The sequence below is a fragment of the Diorhabda carinulata genome, chromosome Y (genome assembly GCF_026250575.1).
Source record: "Diorhabda carinulata isolate Delta chromosome Y, icDioCari1.1, whole genome shotgun sequence".
Lineage (NCBI taxonomy): Eukaryota > Metazoa > Arthropoda > Insecta > Coleoptera > Chrysomelidae > Diorhabda > Diorhabda carinulata.
The window spans coordinates 3,089,349-3,109,806 of NC_079473.1; the positions used below are offsets into that span (position 1 = coordinate 3,089,349).

The window sequence follows — 20,458 nt, forward strand, 5'->3', positions numbered from 1 at the left end:
GATGCTTTGCCGCTGAATGTGTTACAGCCTCAATAATATATCCTTCGGCAAGTGTGTTTCACAATGACGCAACGGAGAGAGGAAAATCCATAAACGCTCACTCATGACCTTGTTTTTTCCTCAACAAAACCAATCAAAAAGTGGGAGAGAATTGTTAGATTTCGAAACGGAGAAGAAGGGGAGATGGAATTCGGACATTTAGAAACGCGTTACGGGTTTTGTGTCTTTGATATGGATGCCAAAATAGGACCTTCCGGACTGCAGAAAGAAAAAAGATAATTCGGAAAAACTCGCAGATGAAGAACTATTGAAGTGTTTATGCGAAAGCAGTGGCGACGAATATTTGTCGGACTCCGAAGATGAAAATTATTCCTCCGAATCAGAGACAGAAAGTGATTCAGATGCAAATGATGATGACGAATCTTCAGGAAATCGTTCGGCTTCGCCTGAAAATACCGGCCCATTCCGACTAATACACAAGTAAATTTCCAGTGAAAAAAAAACTGGTACATTGAAACAATTCACCTTGGAACACCTTTGATTTTTTTATGTATTGTTTAAAAATTAATCGGAATTTTAGAGACAAAAATTTAATTTCATGTGGTTGAGAATAACAAAGTTGTAATCATTTTTAGTCACAGCTGCGACTGTTGAAAATAGACCTATTAGATTTGTGGCTACAAAGGCCCGAAAGGATTGTGAAGAAAGATGGTTTATGAAAAAGTATTGCAACCAATTAAAGTGGACGAACCTTCTGAAGATAGAAAAGATAAAGCCATGAAATGTAGTCAGTTGTTTGGATTAAAGGTGACCAGTAAATGTATGCAATCAGATCGCTCTCGCAAACGACTTTTGCATCGTAAAATAACATGGTTGTAGCAAGTAATTTTCAACACTCACAAAAATTTACAGTAAGAGTCAACTCCAAGCAGTCGTCCAGTAGGATACCTCTAAAGAACTGCAGATAAGCTAAGTTTAAAATAGTTTCGAAATTGAATTCTCTATTCCCACTATATGCATTATACATGCGAAATTTCATCAGAATCCTAGGTAGGCGGTATACTGAAAATGAGCCAAAAAGAGAATATACAATAACCAATATCATAAGTGATGCGATACATTTTGTTTGAGTGTATTTACTCAATAAATGAAGGTCGTAATAATGCTGGATATTAATTGTATCAGATTTTATCTATTCATTATCACTCAATAAATAAGTTGAAATTGATTTAATGTACAGATAACAAATATTTTGTAACTAATTATTTCATAGAAAATTTATTTTCCAGTTTTTCATTGTAGGGAATAGGGACAGATTCTTAGATGAGTCACCTTCATACACTAAAGATAGGTTAGGTACCATAGTAGTTGGAAGGTTGGAATATAAGTATAAAATAAATAGAAAAAACATTTTTTACCCGACTGCCAGGAAGGGTTATGTTTTTAACGCGTATCTTGTATGTAAGTATGTAATATTCTTTATTACCTTATATCTCCAGAACCGCTAAACGGATTTTCACATTTGAGGTATTGTTAGATTTGTTTCATTAGCCCAAGTGTTCTTAGTTAGGAGACATTTAAATAAAACCAAAATGGCGGATTTTGAACGCCATGTTGTGAGGTAAAAAAATTTTTTTACTACCAAGCATATCGAGTTGGGTATCAAAATGAAGGATTTTAAACACTGATTGTAAATATGTATATAACTTGCAGTTTTAATATTAAATAGAACGATAAAAAATAGCTAATTAAAATAATTCAGACTTGTGCGGATAGATGGCACCACTAGGTTTTTAAAACGCGCTATCGTTGTGTTTTCTTAATATTACTTATTATGAAGCATCGGTCAGCGCGCAACAAACAATTCGGATAGATGGCGCCACTTGGTTTATAAAACGCGGTATCGTTGTGTCTTCTTGTTATCTAAGACTAATATATTTACTACGGGGACGGGCCTACGTTGTTACTATAATTATAATTGTGTTGTGTGATTTAAATATCTTCATTATTTGGTAGTAAGTTATAATATCATAATAAATTACTATAGGTTCACTAAGACCTTTACTTAGTTTTGTATTTTATTCGCATTCGTTTCGTTCGATTGAATTAGTTTAAGTTGTAAAATGTAAATACTTATCGAGTTAGGTTAGGTTTAGTTTTAAATTTTACTTCCCGAGGGAGCGTTATACAAATTCTAGTTAGGTACTGGTACTGGATAGGGCCATTTGACAATGGAGAAGCTGTCAGAATTTTCCCAACAACTAGACTGGTTGATACATATAACGCGACTATGACAGAACAGCTCATAAAAGTATACACCGTTTGTGCTGTAGAATCCGGATAGAGCATTGTGCTACAGAATTTGATGCTTTACGTCACATATGGGCAACCACCGGCCCGCGGGCCGGATCCGGCCCCGTGTAAGATATGATCCGGCCCGCGAGACATTTTGAAAAAACCCAATTAAAAAAATATTACACTAAACTAAGTACTTATACTTAGTACTAGTACATATACTTATACTAGTACATATCTTTAAAAGAAAACACTTGTTTGTGCTTTTTATCTTATCCGGCACCGGATATGATATGAATAGACTATAAAAATGTGGAGTCATCAATAGACCAATGAATCCCATAGCCTACACAAGTTTCCTTGTGTTTCCTTAGTTTACTCACGGGAGTGACGGTGAGGCGGCAAACATCAAAACCTTCGATGTTTGCCGCCTCACTCTTTGATAATCAACGCCACTCGGCTTGCTCGATCAAATTCTTTGAAGTTTGCCTCGCGGGCTACGCATCAAAAGATTTTATTTATTGCTTCTCGATTATTCTAAACTAGTTTATTCCAGATTATTCCTACATTTTGTCTATATAAGCGGGTGGATGGCCCGAAAGTTAGTTCAGTTCTATTTGAGCTACCGAGGTGATAACTCAAACAAGCGATATCCTAGCGAACGGCTAGAGCCGTCAACTTGCTTTGTGAATTTGTGTGCATCTTGAGTGGTTACTAACTATTTTTTGTTATTAAATTTATTGAACGAAAAGTAAAAAAAATGATGTCTGGTGGAAAGAAACGAAAAGTAGATACAGAGGGTCGCCAGTATCAAGAAAAATGGACTGAAGAATTCTTTTTTATCTTGCACAATGGTAAGCCTATTTGTTTGCTTTGTAATGAATCCATTTCAGTAATGAAACAATTCAATATAAAGAGGCATTACTCAACTAAGCATGCTACACAGCACTCACTGACAGAACAATTAAGAACAAAGAAGACAAAATCCAGAAGCTTAGAGCAAATATTGAAAAACAGCAACAAATGTTTCATAAACAAAGAACACAACTTGATAATGTTGTGAAAGCTAGTTTTATAGTTAGCTCAAAATTGGCAAAGGCATTAAAACCATTTGCCGAAGGAGAATTTATCAAGGAGTGTATGTTAGAAGTTTGCGGTGTTTTGTGTCCTGAAAAGAAAAATGAATTTGAAAAAATTAGTTTGTTAAGACGAACTGTTCGACGTATAGAAATGATGGCTAATGATATAAAAACAACATTGACTCACCGTATGGCTGGTTTTGAATCATTTTCCATAGCATTAGCCGAGAGCACCGATTTGTCTGACACAGCTCAACTGGCTATATTTATTCGAGGTATTGATAAGGAGTTCACTGTTACTGAGGAATTGCTAGCTTTACAGCCGCTAAAAGCAACCACTACAGAAGAGGATATTTTTAATGAAGTTCAAAAGGTATTAACAAGTTTTGGCCTGCCATGGTCAAAATTAATTGGAGTATGTACTGATGGTGCACCTTCTATGGTCGGCTTACGAAAAGGTTTCTTCGGAATTTCGAATGAAAAAACAACAGAATTAAATGTGCAAATAGATGATTTGATAGTCCTTCATTGCATTATCCACCATGTGGTAGTAAAAACCATCAATTTTATTCGATCCCGAGGGCTTAACCATCGTCAGTTCAAGACGTTTTTGGATGAAATATCAGCTGAATATAACGACGTAACATATTATTGTGAAGTCAGATGGATGAGCAAAGGAAAAATGTTGAAACGGTTTTACGAGCTTAGAAATGAGATAGTAGACTTTATGAAAATAAAAGATAAGCCACTATCTGAATTAAGTGACCCAAAATGAATATGTGATTTAGCATTTCTGGTCGATCTTACAGGCTATTTGAATGATTTAAATTTGAAACTTTAAAAACAAGGACAGTTAGTAAATGATTTGTACAGCCATTTGAAAGCGTTTCAGATCAAACTACGCTTGTGGGAGTCACAGATGCAGTCTGGTAACAGTTACCATTTCAACACGCTCTCTGCGTATGAAAATATTGCTTATGCTCAATATGCTGAAGAACTCAAGTTAGTGTCGGAACAATTTTCGAACAGATTTAGCGACTTCAAAAACATGGAAGAATGTTTCAATTTATTTGCTACTCCTATAAAATGTAATGTACAAAATGCTCCAATACACTTACAAATGGAGTTAATCGAGATTCAAGAAAACTCACTCCTAAAATCCAAATTTGAAGACGTAGAGTTGTGCGATTTCTACAAAAAATACCTAGAAGAAGACAATTTTCCGCAGCTTAGAAAATTCGCAAGAAGATTGATTTCTGCGTTTGGTAGTACTTATAAATGCGAACAGTTCTTTTCATTGATGAAAGTTAATAAATCAACACATCGTACAAGACTAACTGACGATAATTTGGAAAATTCTTTACGTCTTTGTATCAGTGAAATTCATCCAAATATCGATGGATTAGTTTCCCAAATTCAAGCTCAAGTGTCTCATTGATTTCAGTGTATTTAACTTTTGTAGTTTGTAACAATTGCAAATGTAACTATTTAATTATAATGACATGACATAACCAAATGACATGAACTCATTCAAGGAATTAATCCGGTTACGTAATCTTAACTAAAAAGACATAAATAAAATAATAATTAAAAAAAAAACAAACAACCCGCCTGCATGGATAACTACAATTAAAAATCAACTGAAAAGACTGAAACAAGATGAAAATTCAATGATAAGGTATTTTAAAAAAATAATGATTAGGAACTTAAAACCAGAAACATAAATTGAAACAGTACCAAACCAATGTAGCTGCATATTGTACACTTAGAAATATCAACACGGTAGTTTTTTCACTTTTTTGCAACATTATAAACAGAATTGCAGTCGGAGGCATGAAATTGAATGCATTGTTAAATTATTATCTCTTTGTGCATGTCTGCAGGCCATTATATTTAAATATACCTATGTTTATCAAATATAGAAATAAAAGTAGGTAGTGTGTGGGTATCCCTTATTATTTTCTTTTATTTATTTAGTGTGTATTAAATATTCATGTAGTATGTATAAATTTTTAGATATTTGAAAAGGAGCCATAAAAGTGTTTTAATAGAACGTGATGATATTGTAAGGTGGAGACGACAATACTTAACATCTATCAAACGTTACAGGTCAGAAGGTAGACCAATTTATTATTTAGATGAAACCTGGCTAAATGAAGGTCACACAAAAGCAAAAGTTTGGATAGATACAAATATCAAAAATAAAACCCAAGCTATTAACGAAGGATTATCTACAGGTCTTAAAAGCCCATCAGGAAAAGGTAAACGTCTCATAATTCTTCATGCTGGATGTGAACAAGGATTTGTTAATGACGCATTACTCGTTTTCGAAAGTAAAAAAACTGGAGATTATCATGAGGATTAGAATGGAAATATCTGCAAAGTTGCTAGTAGTTTAAACATTGAAGAAATCTACCTTTGTTTCATCATTGGGCTGCGAATTTAAACGTTTTAATAACTTGATCATTCAAATCCACATCATGTAACTCGCATTTTTTATACCCCCGGAAACTTCTTCCACTTATTTTCTACTTCGCCATCACTATTGTTACGCTATGTTATTATCAATCTCTCATAATTATTTAACAGGTTGTCACATTTATTATTTATAAATAAAAACATAACCTTTTGACTTTTCACTTATTTCAGTTCCATGATTGTCACCTGGGCCAATGAAAAGCCGTTTTGAAGTTAATATTCAGATTTTGAACACGACAATATCAGAACAGACTCTTAATCAGGGCTGTTCACTAAATCTAGTAACTTTTATGGTGTGATTCAGGTTTTTCAAATTACTCCTCCTAGTTTAAAAACAAGGTATAGTTAATTCTAGAATACTAGGTAAGTATCTACCTAATTTCGAGAGGTGCCAATTACTATGAAGGCAGAGTGACGACGAATGTAAACGTAGTGCCAACGATTATGAAATCTAGACATTTCTTTTTATTACTTGAATTTTCAATACATAATAGATATAGAGATATATATGATATTGTCAACATAAAATCTGAACTGTGGGATATCTAACCCATTAACTTCTTATTCACATAAGCAATTTATAATATAGCTACGGAATAATGAAATTAGACAGGAACAATAGTGCCAACGACTATCGTCTTTACCCTGTTGTTAGACGTGGATCATTTGAACGATTTATCCTTGTATGCGTAGCTTATTTATGTGTCAATGTCATAACCTCACTTTGAACGACATTTTTATTGGGAAGACAATAGGGTCAGGTTGTTACGTGAGAAATGATATATACGGTTGGTTTTTATTTCATTTTTTACCAATGGGTTTAGTTCACACATCAGTGAACATATATGTATTACTTTTCGATAAAATGTTTAAATTATAGTCGAGTGACGCTAGCAGATATTTAATTATTATTTCAATTATTTTATTGTTTGGCTTAAAATTTGAGTGTGAGTTTAAAAATTTGAATAAAAAAGATAATGGGAGTTTTTTTTTTAATTTCTATATTTACTTATTACTCTGGGCATTTTGCAGGAGAAAGCAGCTTCTATGAAACGCATTGTTAATAAACGCTTTAAATTTAAAGAATTATTTATCCATACACAGAGATACAGAACATGGTCAAAAAATGGGATTCAGATGGAAAAAACTAGAAATAACAAGAAAGTTTTTATAGAGAAGTACATCAAGCAATTTTTGTTTAGCATTATTGGTAACGCTTTTTAGTATTCCGGGCTTTTTTTAAGCATCGTAGGTTAAACGAATGATCGTTGTTTGTTCGGATCGAATACTTTCTTCGCCTTTCAGTCTGACAAGACGTCTGGTTGTGTTTTATCTCTTTTTATTCCACCTTAATAAAAAGAGATAAAAGGCAATAGCTGATTAATCGGGTTAATCGGCTGGGCTGGCTCTCTGTTTCCGTCGTAAAAGCCCAAGATTATTTATTTTATTATACATTATCAGATAGTCTGAGTTTATTTTGGCGTCCAGCTATATAAATAATAATAAAATGGCCACATAATCGGATTCTTCCGTTTCCTCTGACGAAATAGATTGGTTAGAGAAAAATTATGGAGTTTATGAAGATATAGTGGATTGTTTAAGTTAAACTTCAGATGAAAAGCCGCCATCACCCGTGCTGTGTGTGGACACGGAAAATGACAATAATAATCACATTGCTGAGAATTAATTGGTAAGGTTCTAATTATTTTAAACGTAACTAAATTTTCAACTGCAAATAATGTAATAACTAATAAGGCTTCTATCCTGTCTATCTTGTAGCAGTCTACGAATTCTACGATAAAATTATTGTGCTTTATATCATATGGTATTTTTTTAGACAAATGAAGCAGAATCCCCTCCAAAAATGAACGCTTTGCTGAAGATGAAAATAGTTTCTACTCGTCCCCATCAGAAAAATCTAAGGATATTTCTTACGGCATAGTTACAAATTTAGAGAAACAATTGCAGGCGTAACTGCCTATTGTGCTGATAATGCGTTAGTAAATTTTGGCAAAAACCAAAGTGTTTTTATAGAAATTAAGAAATTGAACGACAGCATTAATACCCATTAGTTGTGTATGCCATATAGTCCACAATTCTGGTAAAAACGGCCAGAAAGCCTTAAGGTATGGTACCATTCGTTAATTTATATTAAATTTTGAATTTTTTTAAGTTTAAAGAAAATCTAAAGTCTAATTAAAATTCATTTTAGATACAATATTGAACTGATTGTGATTAAATGCTACAATGAATTTTCAAGCAGCACGAAAAAAACTGAGTGAAGCGAATTGTTAAAACTGTGCCAACCAGATGGCAGAAAGCAGCAGAAAGGCTTTTAAAGATGTTTCAACCAGAAAAATCTTGATTTTTTCAATGGAGTCCCTACCAGCCATTTTATAAAATTTTTTTTCAAGATGAATTTGCCGAGGCATATTTGGGTAAACAATGCTACTTTAATTAACATAAAAAACCATTGCATTTTAGGATTCTTAGTAAATGTTGGTTCCACATTGCAAACCACCATTCAAAAATTACAATCAGATAAAGCTTTAATACTAGAACTTCATGAAACAATGATCTTTTTACGAAGAAGTCTACAAACTAAACTCTATCAAGAATTTTATGGAGCCATGGAGCATATAATGCTAAAATCTGAGAATAGAGATAAAGAGTTCAAGAGACAGGCAAATGCTTTCTTGGAAAGGACAATATCTTACTTGGAAAAATGGTAATATTTACATTTGTGGTGCATTGGTGCATATGTACCATAAGTATGTATATTACCTATCTACTACTATGACGTTTTGTTTTCTTAATTTTAGGTACCAATACAACAATAATAGATTTGAAAATCTATTTTGCATGATTTTAAAGAAATCACAAATCTTGTTTGTAGAAAAATTTATTAAAATATCTTCAGATTTTAAAATAGATGAAGACATGCTCTTTGAAGAGTTTATGAGACTGAAATATTTTATTGAAAATAATTTAAATGAAGAGGAAGTCAAAGATGGATGGCATTTTTTAAAAACAATTTCCCGGCAAAAATTTTTGAAAAAATTCCACATTCAAATGCGTTTCCTGAAAGAATTTTTAGTCTAATAGATGCCGCTTGGAGAAAGGAAAGAAATAAATTAGAAAGATATTAAGACTATTAAGTCTCTTTAGTATCTTAAGTCTCCAATAATACAGCCATGTAATTCATTGAATTACTCATAATTGAGTATAAATTTTAACCAAATTTCGATGGTAGTAGTAGTACTTAGATATTACTCGATAAATATTAAGTAAGTATTAATTATTAACCCATTAGCGCCTAGCGGCACCATACGGTCCAAGCAACCACTTAGCTTTTCATCACCCTTATATCGCCTTGAGAACAATTTTTTGGAGAGGGGATTGTGAGTTATTCATAGCTGGCACTCGTATCCCTTCGTATACCTGAATGCATTTTACTTGGAATTAGTGGTAGTTCTGTAAGGTTGTGTTAAACTCGAGTGATTTTCTGTTTAGTGTGAAAAATGGACATTAGTGTAAGTATTATTTCAGTCATATTTTTCAAGTGATAAAGTTACTGAGATATATGTGGTAGGTAAAAGTGTGACTCTATGTATCTGATATCGTTATTTAGTAAATTTATTTTCCAATTTTTCTTAAATTAGTTGTGGGACCACTCATAATTACTTAATAATCATATTAATCATAATTAAGCACATGGCTTAATATTACGTCATTATTTTAGGTTCAAGTAATACATCAGTATGTAGAGTCCTTAAAGAACACAAGGAAAACATTCTGACGGAACCTAAAGAATATTCTAGACCCAAGCCCATATTGGATAATATAAATGACGAACAGAAGGCGGCGATTAGAAGAATCGTACATTCCTTTTTCTTAATGAACGAATTGCCAACTGTCCAAAAAATAATGATGGCTATTGAACAGCATGAAGATTTGCCGAAATTAAAGAAAACAACCCTGAAAACTTTACTCCACTCGCTTAATTTCTGGTATGTTCAAACTTAAAATTAAACTACCAATTGAATAATGAAATATTTCGTTCGGACATACATCAGGGGTTAAGGGAACGAAATATTAATTTTGAAAACAATATGGTGCGGGCAGAACTATTGGCATTGGTTAAAGAGAATCGGCCATTAGTCCAAAGATATGTCGTTGATGAGATGGCCAAAGAGAAAAATAAAATTGTTTTACGATTGCCACCTTTTTTCGAAATAAAATGTGGTACATTGATAATTTAATGGAAAAACAAGTGGAACCTCTAATAATAAATTTAAGAGCTGATTCGTCCTCGTCGGAATCAGATTCCGATTTAGATTAAAATAAAAATTCATCCGCCCTTATATCCCTCTCAACCACCTTTTTTGAAAACAAAGAATTTATTCAGGAAAGGACCTTGTGTTGTTTATAAAGATTATTATTATTATTATTATTATTTATATCGTTTTGTATGAATTTATAACCTTTGATACGTATTTGAATAAAACATATAGCATGACATTTATTTCTTAGATATTACTTTACAGTATTAGTTACCCTTACATTTTTATTTAATATACCATAAATTTGAAAAACCGTCTAGCTATTGAAGATTAGGGAAAACAAAATTACAATTAAAATAATAATTATATATATTTATAGATACTTTTAAAAAAATCAAGGCAACGTGTGAAATATGTAGGTATAACATTTAGTAGTTAACTAAGTGAACGAAGATTTTAATGAATGAATGCTATGCAATTGATAACTAAAAGTATTATTTATACGATATGATATTAAAATAAAGTATTTAAAATTCAAATAAAAATGTTAGTTTGAAAAAAGCATTTAAAATTCAATTCAAATTTGCCACTAATTACATTTTAGTGTTGTGTATGGTGTGATTCAGGATTACAATTTCTCTCACGCACTATGCACGTGATTACTCTCTGTAATGAGCGGCCATACTAAAGGCGTTTCGCAAGACAAAACGATTCAAAACATATTTTCTCTTTTTATAGTGGAATTTTATTGAAACAGGCATTAGACATTGCTTATGATGAGTCTGTTAGCTAAGTAGTTTCGGCAGTTTACATAGAACCTCCCAATCCAATGTATTATCTGACGAAGATTCGGGAGATGAAGATTAAGTTGTTCTTTTTGACAATTTGATTTTCACATACATATCTTACAAAATATAAGAAACTCAAGAGTTGGTAGCGACGTGAGATTTGATGGCTTACACAATTATATCCAACATGTTCCTGGAGGCAAAAGAAGAAGATGTGCCAGTACTAGTTGTTCGAGCTAAGGAAGAACAATGTGCAGTAAATGTAATGTGGGGCTATGTTAGAGTGTTTTAGAAATTTTCATGTAAAATAAATGAATAAATAACGAGTTGAACTTTTTTTAAAGAATTTTGAATTTAACATAAAAATTCACGGAAAGCGCCTAGCGGTCCCAAATGGGTACGGTCTTTTGTACAATTACTTCTAGAGAGACAATATTAATGTTGATATTTTTTAGTCCCAAAATTATGAATCCTAATATTTTTTGGAAAAAAAAGGAAAACAAAAATTTTTTATTCTCGGTTTTAATGGGTTAACTTACCTATCACATAATCATAGTTTATATTGTATTAATTTATTTATTACATAGTACGTTACATTTTGAAACAGATTTTTGGTTCAAATTTGAAAAAATCAAAGCGACAGATCCAAAATGACGGACTATAATGATACCGTTTGTTTTAAAAGTTTATTGTTATTGTCACCTAAGAGATGCTTATTGACATAAATATATCATTTTTTAGAGTTTGTATAAATCCTCCAGTATGGATATCAGGAAATACAAAAAGGCCTCGCAATAGCCGTAGTCCTAGTACGCGTTTATCAATGTCTAGCCAGCAGTGTCCACAAGCGAAGTGAACATAGGAAACATACCAAAAATAATGAGTCGGAACTTAATGTGTGTAAATCGATGTTATTTCTAAGCCCAAAACCAAGTCGCGGCGTGCAATGCGCATTTATAACCGCTCTTTTTGAAAAATAGAAAAACCTCTATGAAAACGCAATGAAAAAACATTTACTATTTAGTTGGTGTAAAGAGAAACAACGACAGGATATTGAGAAGAATCGTGAAATTCTGAGGTCGATTGTGTTGTGTGGTATTTGTAACATACCTTTAAGAGGAAAAAGTGTTGAGTTACGCTAAAAACTGACTCAATATATGACGGATGACGTGACTTGTCACAGACAGTGAGAGGATAACGTGGCCGAGTTGTTAATTGATTTGATGTTGTTTTAGAATTTTGATTTTATGTTATGTACCGGAAATAAATACTAAGTATAAATATTACTGCTATTGTATACATGAATACCTTGTCCACCTCAATCAACAGGTTATGGGCCCAGAATTAAAGGATTAATGAGATAAATAAAGAAATAGAAAATATCAAAATAAAAAGAAAGCAACATGGCTGGACAAGGTATAAGAGGCTATAATATAGAAGCACTAAATGGAGAAAACTATTATAACTGGAAATTTAGAATAGAAGCAATATTGGCAGAAAATGGGATAATAGAAATGGTAAAAAATGAAATAGACATAGAAAAGATAACGGATGAAGATAGGAGAAGAAAAATGATTAAAGATGATAATAAAGCAAAGTCGTTGATAATTCAATGTGTGGCAGACTCGCAGTTAGAAATCTTACGAGAAAAAAGGTATGCTTTTGATATGTGGAGAACATTAGAAACAAAATATGAGAGGAAAGGGTTGCCAGGGCAATTATTTTTAAAAAAGAAGCTATTATCGTTGAAGCTTGAGGAAGGAGATTCATTAGAAAAATTCATTATGGAATTTGAAGAGACATTAAGGCACTTAAAAGCCACTGGGGTTAAAACTGATGAACAAGACATTGTGTGTAATTTACTAATGGCACTTCCAAAATCATATGAAACTGTGGTAACAATCATTGAAAACATGCCAAAAGAACTTCTGACTTATGAGAATGTTAAAAAGAAATTATTGGCCGAATATGAGAAAAGGAAAATAGCTAGAAACTATGATGTCAGTAGCCCAGCAGCAGTTTTTTTAAGTGATAGAGTTTGTTATGGATGTGGAAAACGAGGGCATATACGAAGTGGGTGCTGGAGTCAAAAGCGAGGTACAGTATCAAGAGGAAACAGAAGTAGCTATAGGGGTTCAAATGAAGGAAGAGGCAACATGAATTCAAGAGGAAGGTTTCAATTAGGTAGAGGCAATGTCAGAAATAGTCAACATCAAGACCATATTCAAGAGCTTAAGGCAAATAGGTACAGTAAACATGCTAATGTGCAAAATGAAAATCAAGATATGTACGAAAGTGTAGAAAATGATAGTGTATGTTTCATGACAGGGCCAGGTAAATTAGAATGTGTAAATAAGAATCAGTTAACCTTTTTTGTTGATTCTGGATGCACAGATCATCTTGTCAATGATAAAACTGTTTTTTCAGAATTTATTATGTTAGATAAGCCAATTATAATATCTGTTGCTAAAAACAATAGTCATTTACAAGCCATTGCAGTTGGAAACATTAATGCTCGAAGTGTAGTAAATAATTTAAACATCAATTGTACAATCAAAAATGCATTTTACGTACCCAACTTACGTAAGAATTTACTCTCAGTAAAAAGGTTAGAGGATTGCGGAAATAAAGTAATTTTTGAAAAAGGAGAAGTATATGTCTTTAATGATAAACAAGGACTAGTAGCAAATGGAAAACGAGAAAATTTGTATGAAATCAAATTTGAAATATTAAAGTCAGAATGTTTAAATACGGCAACGAATACAGATTTTATCATGTGGCACAAGAGGTTTGGGCATATTAATTTTAATAGTCTTGAAAAACTTGTTAAAGGAAATTTTGTTAAAGGTATTGACAATAGAATTCCAATTGTTAGAGTAGATTTCTGTGAACCATGTACTTTAGGAAAAATGTCTCAGTTACCCTTTGGTTCTCGAACAAAAAGTAATAGAATGTTTGAAATAATTCATACTGATTTATGTGGACCGATTACCCCATCATCACATGATGGACACAGGTATTTTGTTACATTTATTGAAGATTTTTCAAATTTCACAATGACTTATTTGATAAGAGAAAAGGCTGAGGTTTTTGAAAAATTTCAGGAATATTATTTTATGATTAAATCAGAATCTAACACTCAAATATCCAAATTGAGATGCGACAATAGGGGCGAGTATATCTCTTACAATTTCAAGCAATTTTGTAAAAATAATGGTATCAGATTAGATTATACAATTCCTTACACTCCACAACAGAATGGTGAGGCTGAAAGGATCACTGGTAGAACGAGCTAGAGCAATGATCAATGATTCAGGTGTGCATAAGGAGTTATGGGGAGAAGCCATTTTAACAGCAACCTACATATTGAACAGAAGCCCAACAAAAAATTGCTTCCCATTCAAAAAGGATGTATCTGAAATTAAGGTAGTTACTGATGGAGGAAAAGAAATGGAGGTAAGCGATGGAATTGAAAATACCATGAAGAAAAATCAATATGGAAGTGTAACAATCAATGAAAATGGAAGAACAACCAATGAAAACGGAAGAGGCAATGATAGTAATAATAAAAGAGAGACAAAGTTGCCAGAGAAATTTAAGGATTTTGAATTATATATGGCACTAAACGCGTACAACTATGTTGAAGATATACCTATGAGTTATGAAGAAGTCAAAAATCATAAAGATAAAGATAACTGGTTATTAGCTATAGACAGGGAACTTGAATCTATTAAGAAGAATAAAACGTGGGAAATTACAGAGAACAAAGAAATTACTAACATTTTAGATACAAGGTGGGTATTTAGTAAAAAACCTTTAGAAACAAATGAAAATCAATTCAAAGCTAGACTAGTGGTACGGGGATTTGCTCAAAAGGGAATTGAATGTGAAAATTTTTATTCACCTGTAGCCAAAATAACTACTATAAGAACTCTTTTAACTATAGGAAACCAATTAGCTTATCACCTTTTACAGTTGGATGTGAGAAGCGCATTTTTACAGGGTACTTTGAAGTCACCGGTATACATTAATTTCCCAAAAGGTATGAAACATGACCCGGGGAAAATATTAAAATTAAATAAAGCACTTTACGGTTTAAAAGAATCATCTAGATGTTGGAATACGGAAATCAACTGTTTTTTGCTGGAAACGGGATTCATTAGGTCTGAAAATGATTGTTGCTTGTATTATTTGAAATCGAATAATGAATGTATCTATTTATTATTATATGTTGATGATATTATATTAGCCGGTCCAGACTTAAAAGCACTAAATAATATTATTTATAAGATGATGCTAAAATTCGATATGAAAAACAAAGGAGAATTAAGACATTTTCTGGGGTTAGAGATAAATTATAATAGAGAGAAGGGAGTACTAAAATTGTCACAAGCAAGATATATAAAAAATATATTGAATAAATTTGGTATGGAAAATTGTAAAGGCGTGAACACACCGATAGAAACTAAACTTAAACTAAATGTACCACTTGAAGTAGAAAACTTCACAGATAAACCAATTCGTCAGCTTATAGGATGCTTAATGTATCTAATGTTGGGTTCACGTCCAGATATATGCTTTGCTCTTAATTATTTCAGTAGTTTCCAAGACAAAGCTACAGAGGAAATTTGGAAACATCTACTCAGAATTTTAAGATATCTAAAAGCTACACTATATGAAGGGTTAGAGTATAAAAGACAAAATGAGCAAAACGAGTTTAAATTAATTTGTTATGTGGACGCCGATTGGGCAAATGATTTAAGTGACAAAAGATCAGTTTCTGGTTTCATTTTCAAATTATTTGATAATACTATTAGTTGGGTAACGAGAAAGCAGAAATGCGTCACACTTTCCACAACAGAAGCTGAGTTAGTAGCATTATGCACTTCTGTTTCTGAAGGTCTGTGGTTAAGAAAGCTTCTGTTTGATTTTAATATAGACTTAGAGAAAATAATATTTTTTGAAGATAATCAGGGTTGTATATCCATCATCAAAAATCCAGGAAATAACAGAAGGGTAAAGCATATTGATCTTAAATACCACTTCATTTGTGAAAATTTAGAGGAAGGCAAAATAGATATTAAATACATAGATTCTAAACGCCAACAAGCAGATATCCTAACTAAGGGTCTTAATTCTGATATTTTCAGTAAGTTTAAATCACTTTTAGGTGTTAAAGTTTTTAGCGAAGGGGGGTGTTGAGTTACGCTAAAAACTGACTCAATACATGACGGATGACGTGACTTGTCACAGACAGTGAGAGGATAACGTGGCCGAGTTGTTAATTGATTTGATGTTGTTTTAGAATTTTGATTTTATGTTATGTACCGGAAATAAATACTAAGTATAAATATTACTGCTATTGTATACATGAATACCTTGTCCACCTCAATCAACAAAAAGTACACGAAAAGTACTGGTTTTAGATTAGAAAATATTAAAACAAAAAGGTAATAAAATAAAAATGTTAAAATTAGAACTGGTAATCCTGATAATTCTATGTGATTCAGGGCATGAGCAGGACCGCCACGACGTCATACAAGCCAGTGGTGGACTGATGTACTAACTACTACCTACCTTATTATTATCATGGCGGCAAAGCGACGGAAGTGCGTATTTAATGATGATTCAAAATTAAAATATACATTTATTAAAGAAAGTGATAATTAATGACCGACCGAAAGTTCGGTTTCGTCAAAGAAATCTAGTTTCGTCCTTAGTTTCGATTTCGGTCACAAATTGGCTGAAACTTTCGGCTGCACAGAAACTCACTGTTCGTGAATTGTCGTGCTCCGTGTGTTTTACAAATAAATTATTAAGTATTTATTTTGTTTTACTTGTACTTCTGATATCTTATTTCAATGACAATTATTAGGTGATGAACTTCTTTCTGTTTTAATTTTTAAACGACACATAAAAGAGGTTATTTTTCGATTCAGATATTACTTGGATTTGCGAGTTAATAGGTTATTGTTGTTGGATTATATTCTGTAGCTTTATTTTACCACCCAACCAGCTAAGTTTTTACTGTGTGTGACCTTTACTTGCTTAATTTCAACCAAGTACTTGTATTTTTTTCTATTTAAAATTCAGTTCATATTCATTTACTCAACTAAATAAATTTTCTCTTATTTAGATTGAAAGCAGTTTGCATAGGGGAGGCCGAGTAGCATATTCGTATCGTACGTAACTTACTGCACATCGAATTCAACCGAATCAAATATCAGTCGTCAGACAAGCATGATCCTCGCCTCTAGTTTAATTTTTGTGTTTTTCTTGGTGTTGTGTCTTTGTATTTTACGAAATATGAGTAATATTTATCCAGATAATTATGATTATTATCCATCAAATGACGATAATCATATTATAAGAACAGAATTTAAGCCTGAGGAGGAATTAAATTTAAGCAATCTATCACAAATAAAATCCATAATCCTAGTTTACACGCCCTTTTAAAAAATTCATCTAAAAGAAATAATTGGATTAAAATTGATTCATTCTTTATCTTGATACTTAAAACTTTAATAAAATTACTAATTTCTGTTAATTTTGATACAAAATAATACATTTAAGCAAAACCATATTCATGGACATTTTTTTTAAATGGAATGAAGGTTGCTCACCAGAATATTATTATTCAGAGAATTGATACTACGTTGTGGATATATCAGCAAAAAGGTTTCTGTAGAACAGTAAATTAATTATTTTTATTTATATTGAAATTTAAAAAGTGAAATACTTTTGATGTACCTATTTAGGAGGTCTATAAACCTAGCAGTCCTATAGTAAAAAAAACCAATCGAGACTTAAAATTAGGTGCTTTTTAGTGGGTAAGTAGCGCCTCTAATTAAAAGTTAGATGCTCCTCTCGTTCTTGAGATTATCAAGAAAAACAAAGGAGCTGCAAAGTTTATGAAATTGTATATTATTTTTATAATTCTTACAGCTTTATATTATTAAACACTATTTTAATGATTTTTCAATTTCAACATTAAAATGGAAGTATAAAATATTATATAAAATATTATTTTATATAAAATATAAAAGTATGACAGTTTGTCAACGGATCGTTATTACTGTCCCAAAAAAATCCGATTTCGATAATTTTTGGAGGCGACATTCTAAAACTACCTACGGAGAGAGAGCAGGAGAAAATATGTTGGAGAAATTGGAGGAAAATCTCAGTAAAAAGACAGGGGTTTCTTTCAAGATTAGCCAAATCGTAGATCAGCGAGAAAATTTAGGAATGGTCAGAAATTTTATTTTAGGTATACCATTGGGAAGCCTTATTGCTACTAGTCTAAGAGCCAGTGAAAAGCTACCTGTATGTATTTGACCAGACCTGGGCTTTTGTACATTGAGACCCCTATACCTACCATACATGAGATGGGGACTCACTAAGCCCAGAGTGGTGGACGCGGCGGGCGCTCAGGTAAGACAGGTAGTGATTTTTAGCAAATTTTAAATTCATTTGACCACGTCTGCCGTTTAGAAATTTAAAAATATATTATTATTATTATCGAAAAATAACAATGGCAGATCATTATCACGCGTTAAACATTATGGCAGACAGGTATGAAAGTACTAAAAAAAATAAAATTTTCAAAGTAGTTGACCAGATCTGCCATTGATATATTTTGTTTAATAGGGTCTTAAAAACCTATATTCGCCACAGCAGACGTTTTCATTGAGTTCACACTCCAGCAGATAACAAAACTTAGTCACTACACGGTCAGAGATGTATGCATAGACTGTCTATGTTTTACATCAATGATCAACTTTATCAATGTTTTTATAGTAATTAATATTGAATTTTGTTAATTGTGGAATAAAATTTATAAGTTTAATAATTAAAAAGTAAACCCATTTTGAATGAATCTCATACATTGAGGTTGATTACAGATAACAAATAATTATTTTAACATTTATATTGTTTTTTTTTATTCATTTAAAACAATAAAAATAGATTCAAAAAAGAAATCATGCATCACAAAAAATATATATATATATATATATATATATATATATATATATATATATATATATATATATATATATATATATATATTTTATATATGGACACCAGCAGCAACTGTGATGTTTAAAATCATAAGATTGACTTTTTTGCGACATATTCCGTTGCTAGAGGTATACCATTGGGAAGCCTTATTGCTACGAGTCAAAAAGAAGAAGTGAGTGACTTGGCTGTTCAAAATATAATTGTAATTAGTCCTGTCAAATTAAATCCCAGACTTATAATAACCCATGATAAAATGATGAGAGAAAAGTTCTTCAGAAGTACTGGCCCTGTTCAACTATGCTTCTTTGTATATTTCATGTATTAAATGCTGTTTGGGAGTGGTTAAACAATGCAAAAAAATTGTATTCCAAAGTAATCACGCCAAGAGTATTACCAGCTATATAGAAACATTCTCTATTCAAAAACTTCAGCAAACTTTATTGAGGTAATGTTTAGATTATTTAAAGACATTCCTCTTGAGCGTATTAAAGCTTACAATCTACCACCACTTACTGATTTTGTGATAAGTAACTTTGAAAGTTATTACAAGCAAAAAATATTGGACTTAATTTTCAATAGGATAAACAGTGCCAGTATTAAAAGGTTTTACCTTTCACACACCGATGTAAATCTAAAACAAGTACAGCAATGTAACACGCAGAAACAGTTAAGAAAAACCGAAAGAAAAGGCAAAAAGATAAGAGTGCAAGCAACGTCTATCGCAAGAAGGAAAACTTTAGCGAGTGAAAAAAGAAGCTGCCAAGCCGGAAGAAAAGTTCAAAGCCTTGCAAAAAAAGAAGCAAAGCCTCGCATTCACTAAATGCATGCGTAAATTTAAAGATTAATTTAGGCGACAATAAATTTTCCAAGTAGTTTTTTTCTTAACTATGTTAAAGCTGATATATTCTACTACGTAATATATGTTTTTGATATTATTCAAGTTCAGTGTTACATTTTATTATCTTACGATAATCTTTTCAAAGACCTAAATTCTGTGTCTCTAATTTCATTGAACATTAAAAAGTATTCAAAATATTACCATAATATGTTATACCTTTATCTGTTTATAGGCATTTGTTTAATCATTTGAATTTCAACAGCGCATTAGACCGTATCGAACAACTGATGTTGCACAGTATTGTGCAATAACGCGCGTTCGATATAAACAGTTTGAGCATTTCCACTGTGTAATAAGCTACGTCCGATACTAATATGCGACCGGGTATGGTTGTCTCACGGGTTGGTTGTCTCAGCGGCCATAATAGAAACGAACAAGTAAATGAGTACATTGAATTGCGTCATAGGAGCGAAATACCAACACTTCCCTCCCTACCTCTCGTCAGTGCGCACCGATATGCTGAGACGGAGACATACAAGTTTATTTTTTTCGCACATCAAAAGTAAATTTTTGTCCTTCCATATCGAGTCTCGTAACTATACTTAAACTTTCTATAATGACTGACCGATTCAAAATAAAAACATTTCGATACTTTTTCTGGCATAGAAAATTGTGCTG

General features: G+C 32.1%; 1 protein-coding gene across 1 annotated transcript; it reads left to right on the plus strand.

Moving 5' to 3' along the window:
- The first annotated feature begins 708 nt into the window (after positions 1-708).
- LOC130903113 (protein FAM200A-like) lies at positions 709-10,928 on the plus strand. Its single transcript, XM_057815373.1, has 5 exons — positions 709-814; positions 3,242-4,067; positions 5,391-5,707; positions 9,595-9,862; positions 10,874-10,928. Exons 1-5 carry the CDS (start codon positions 709-711, stop codon positions 10,926-10,928), a joined length of 1,572 nt encoding a protein of 523 aa, XP_057671356.1.
- Positions 10,929-20,458: the final 9,530 nt, after the last annotated feature.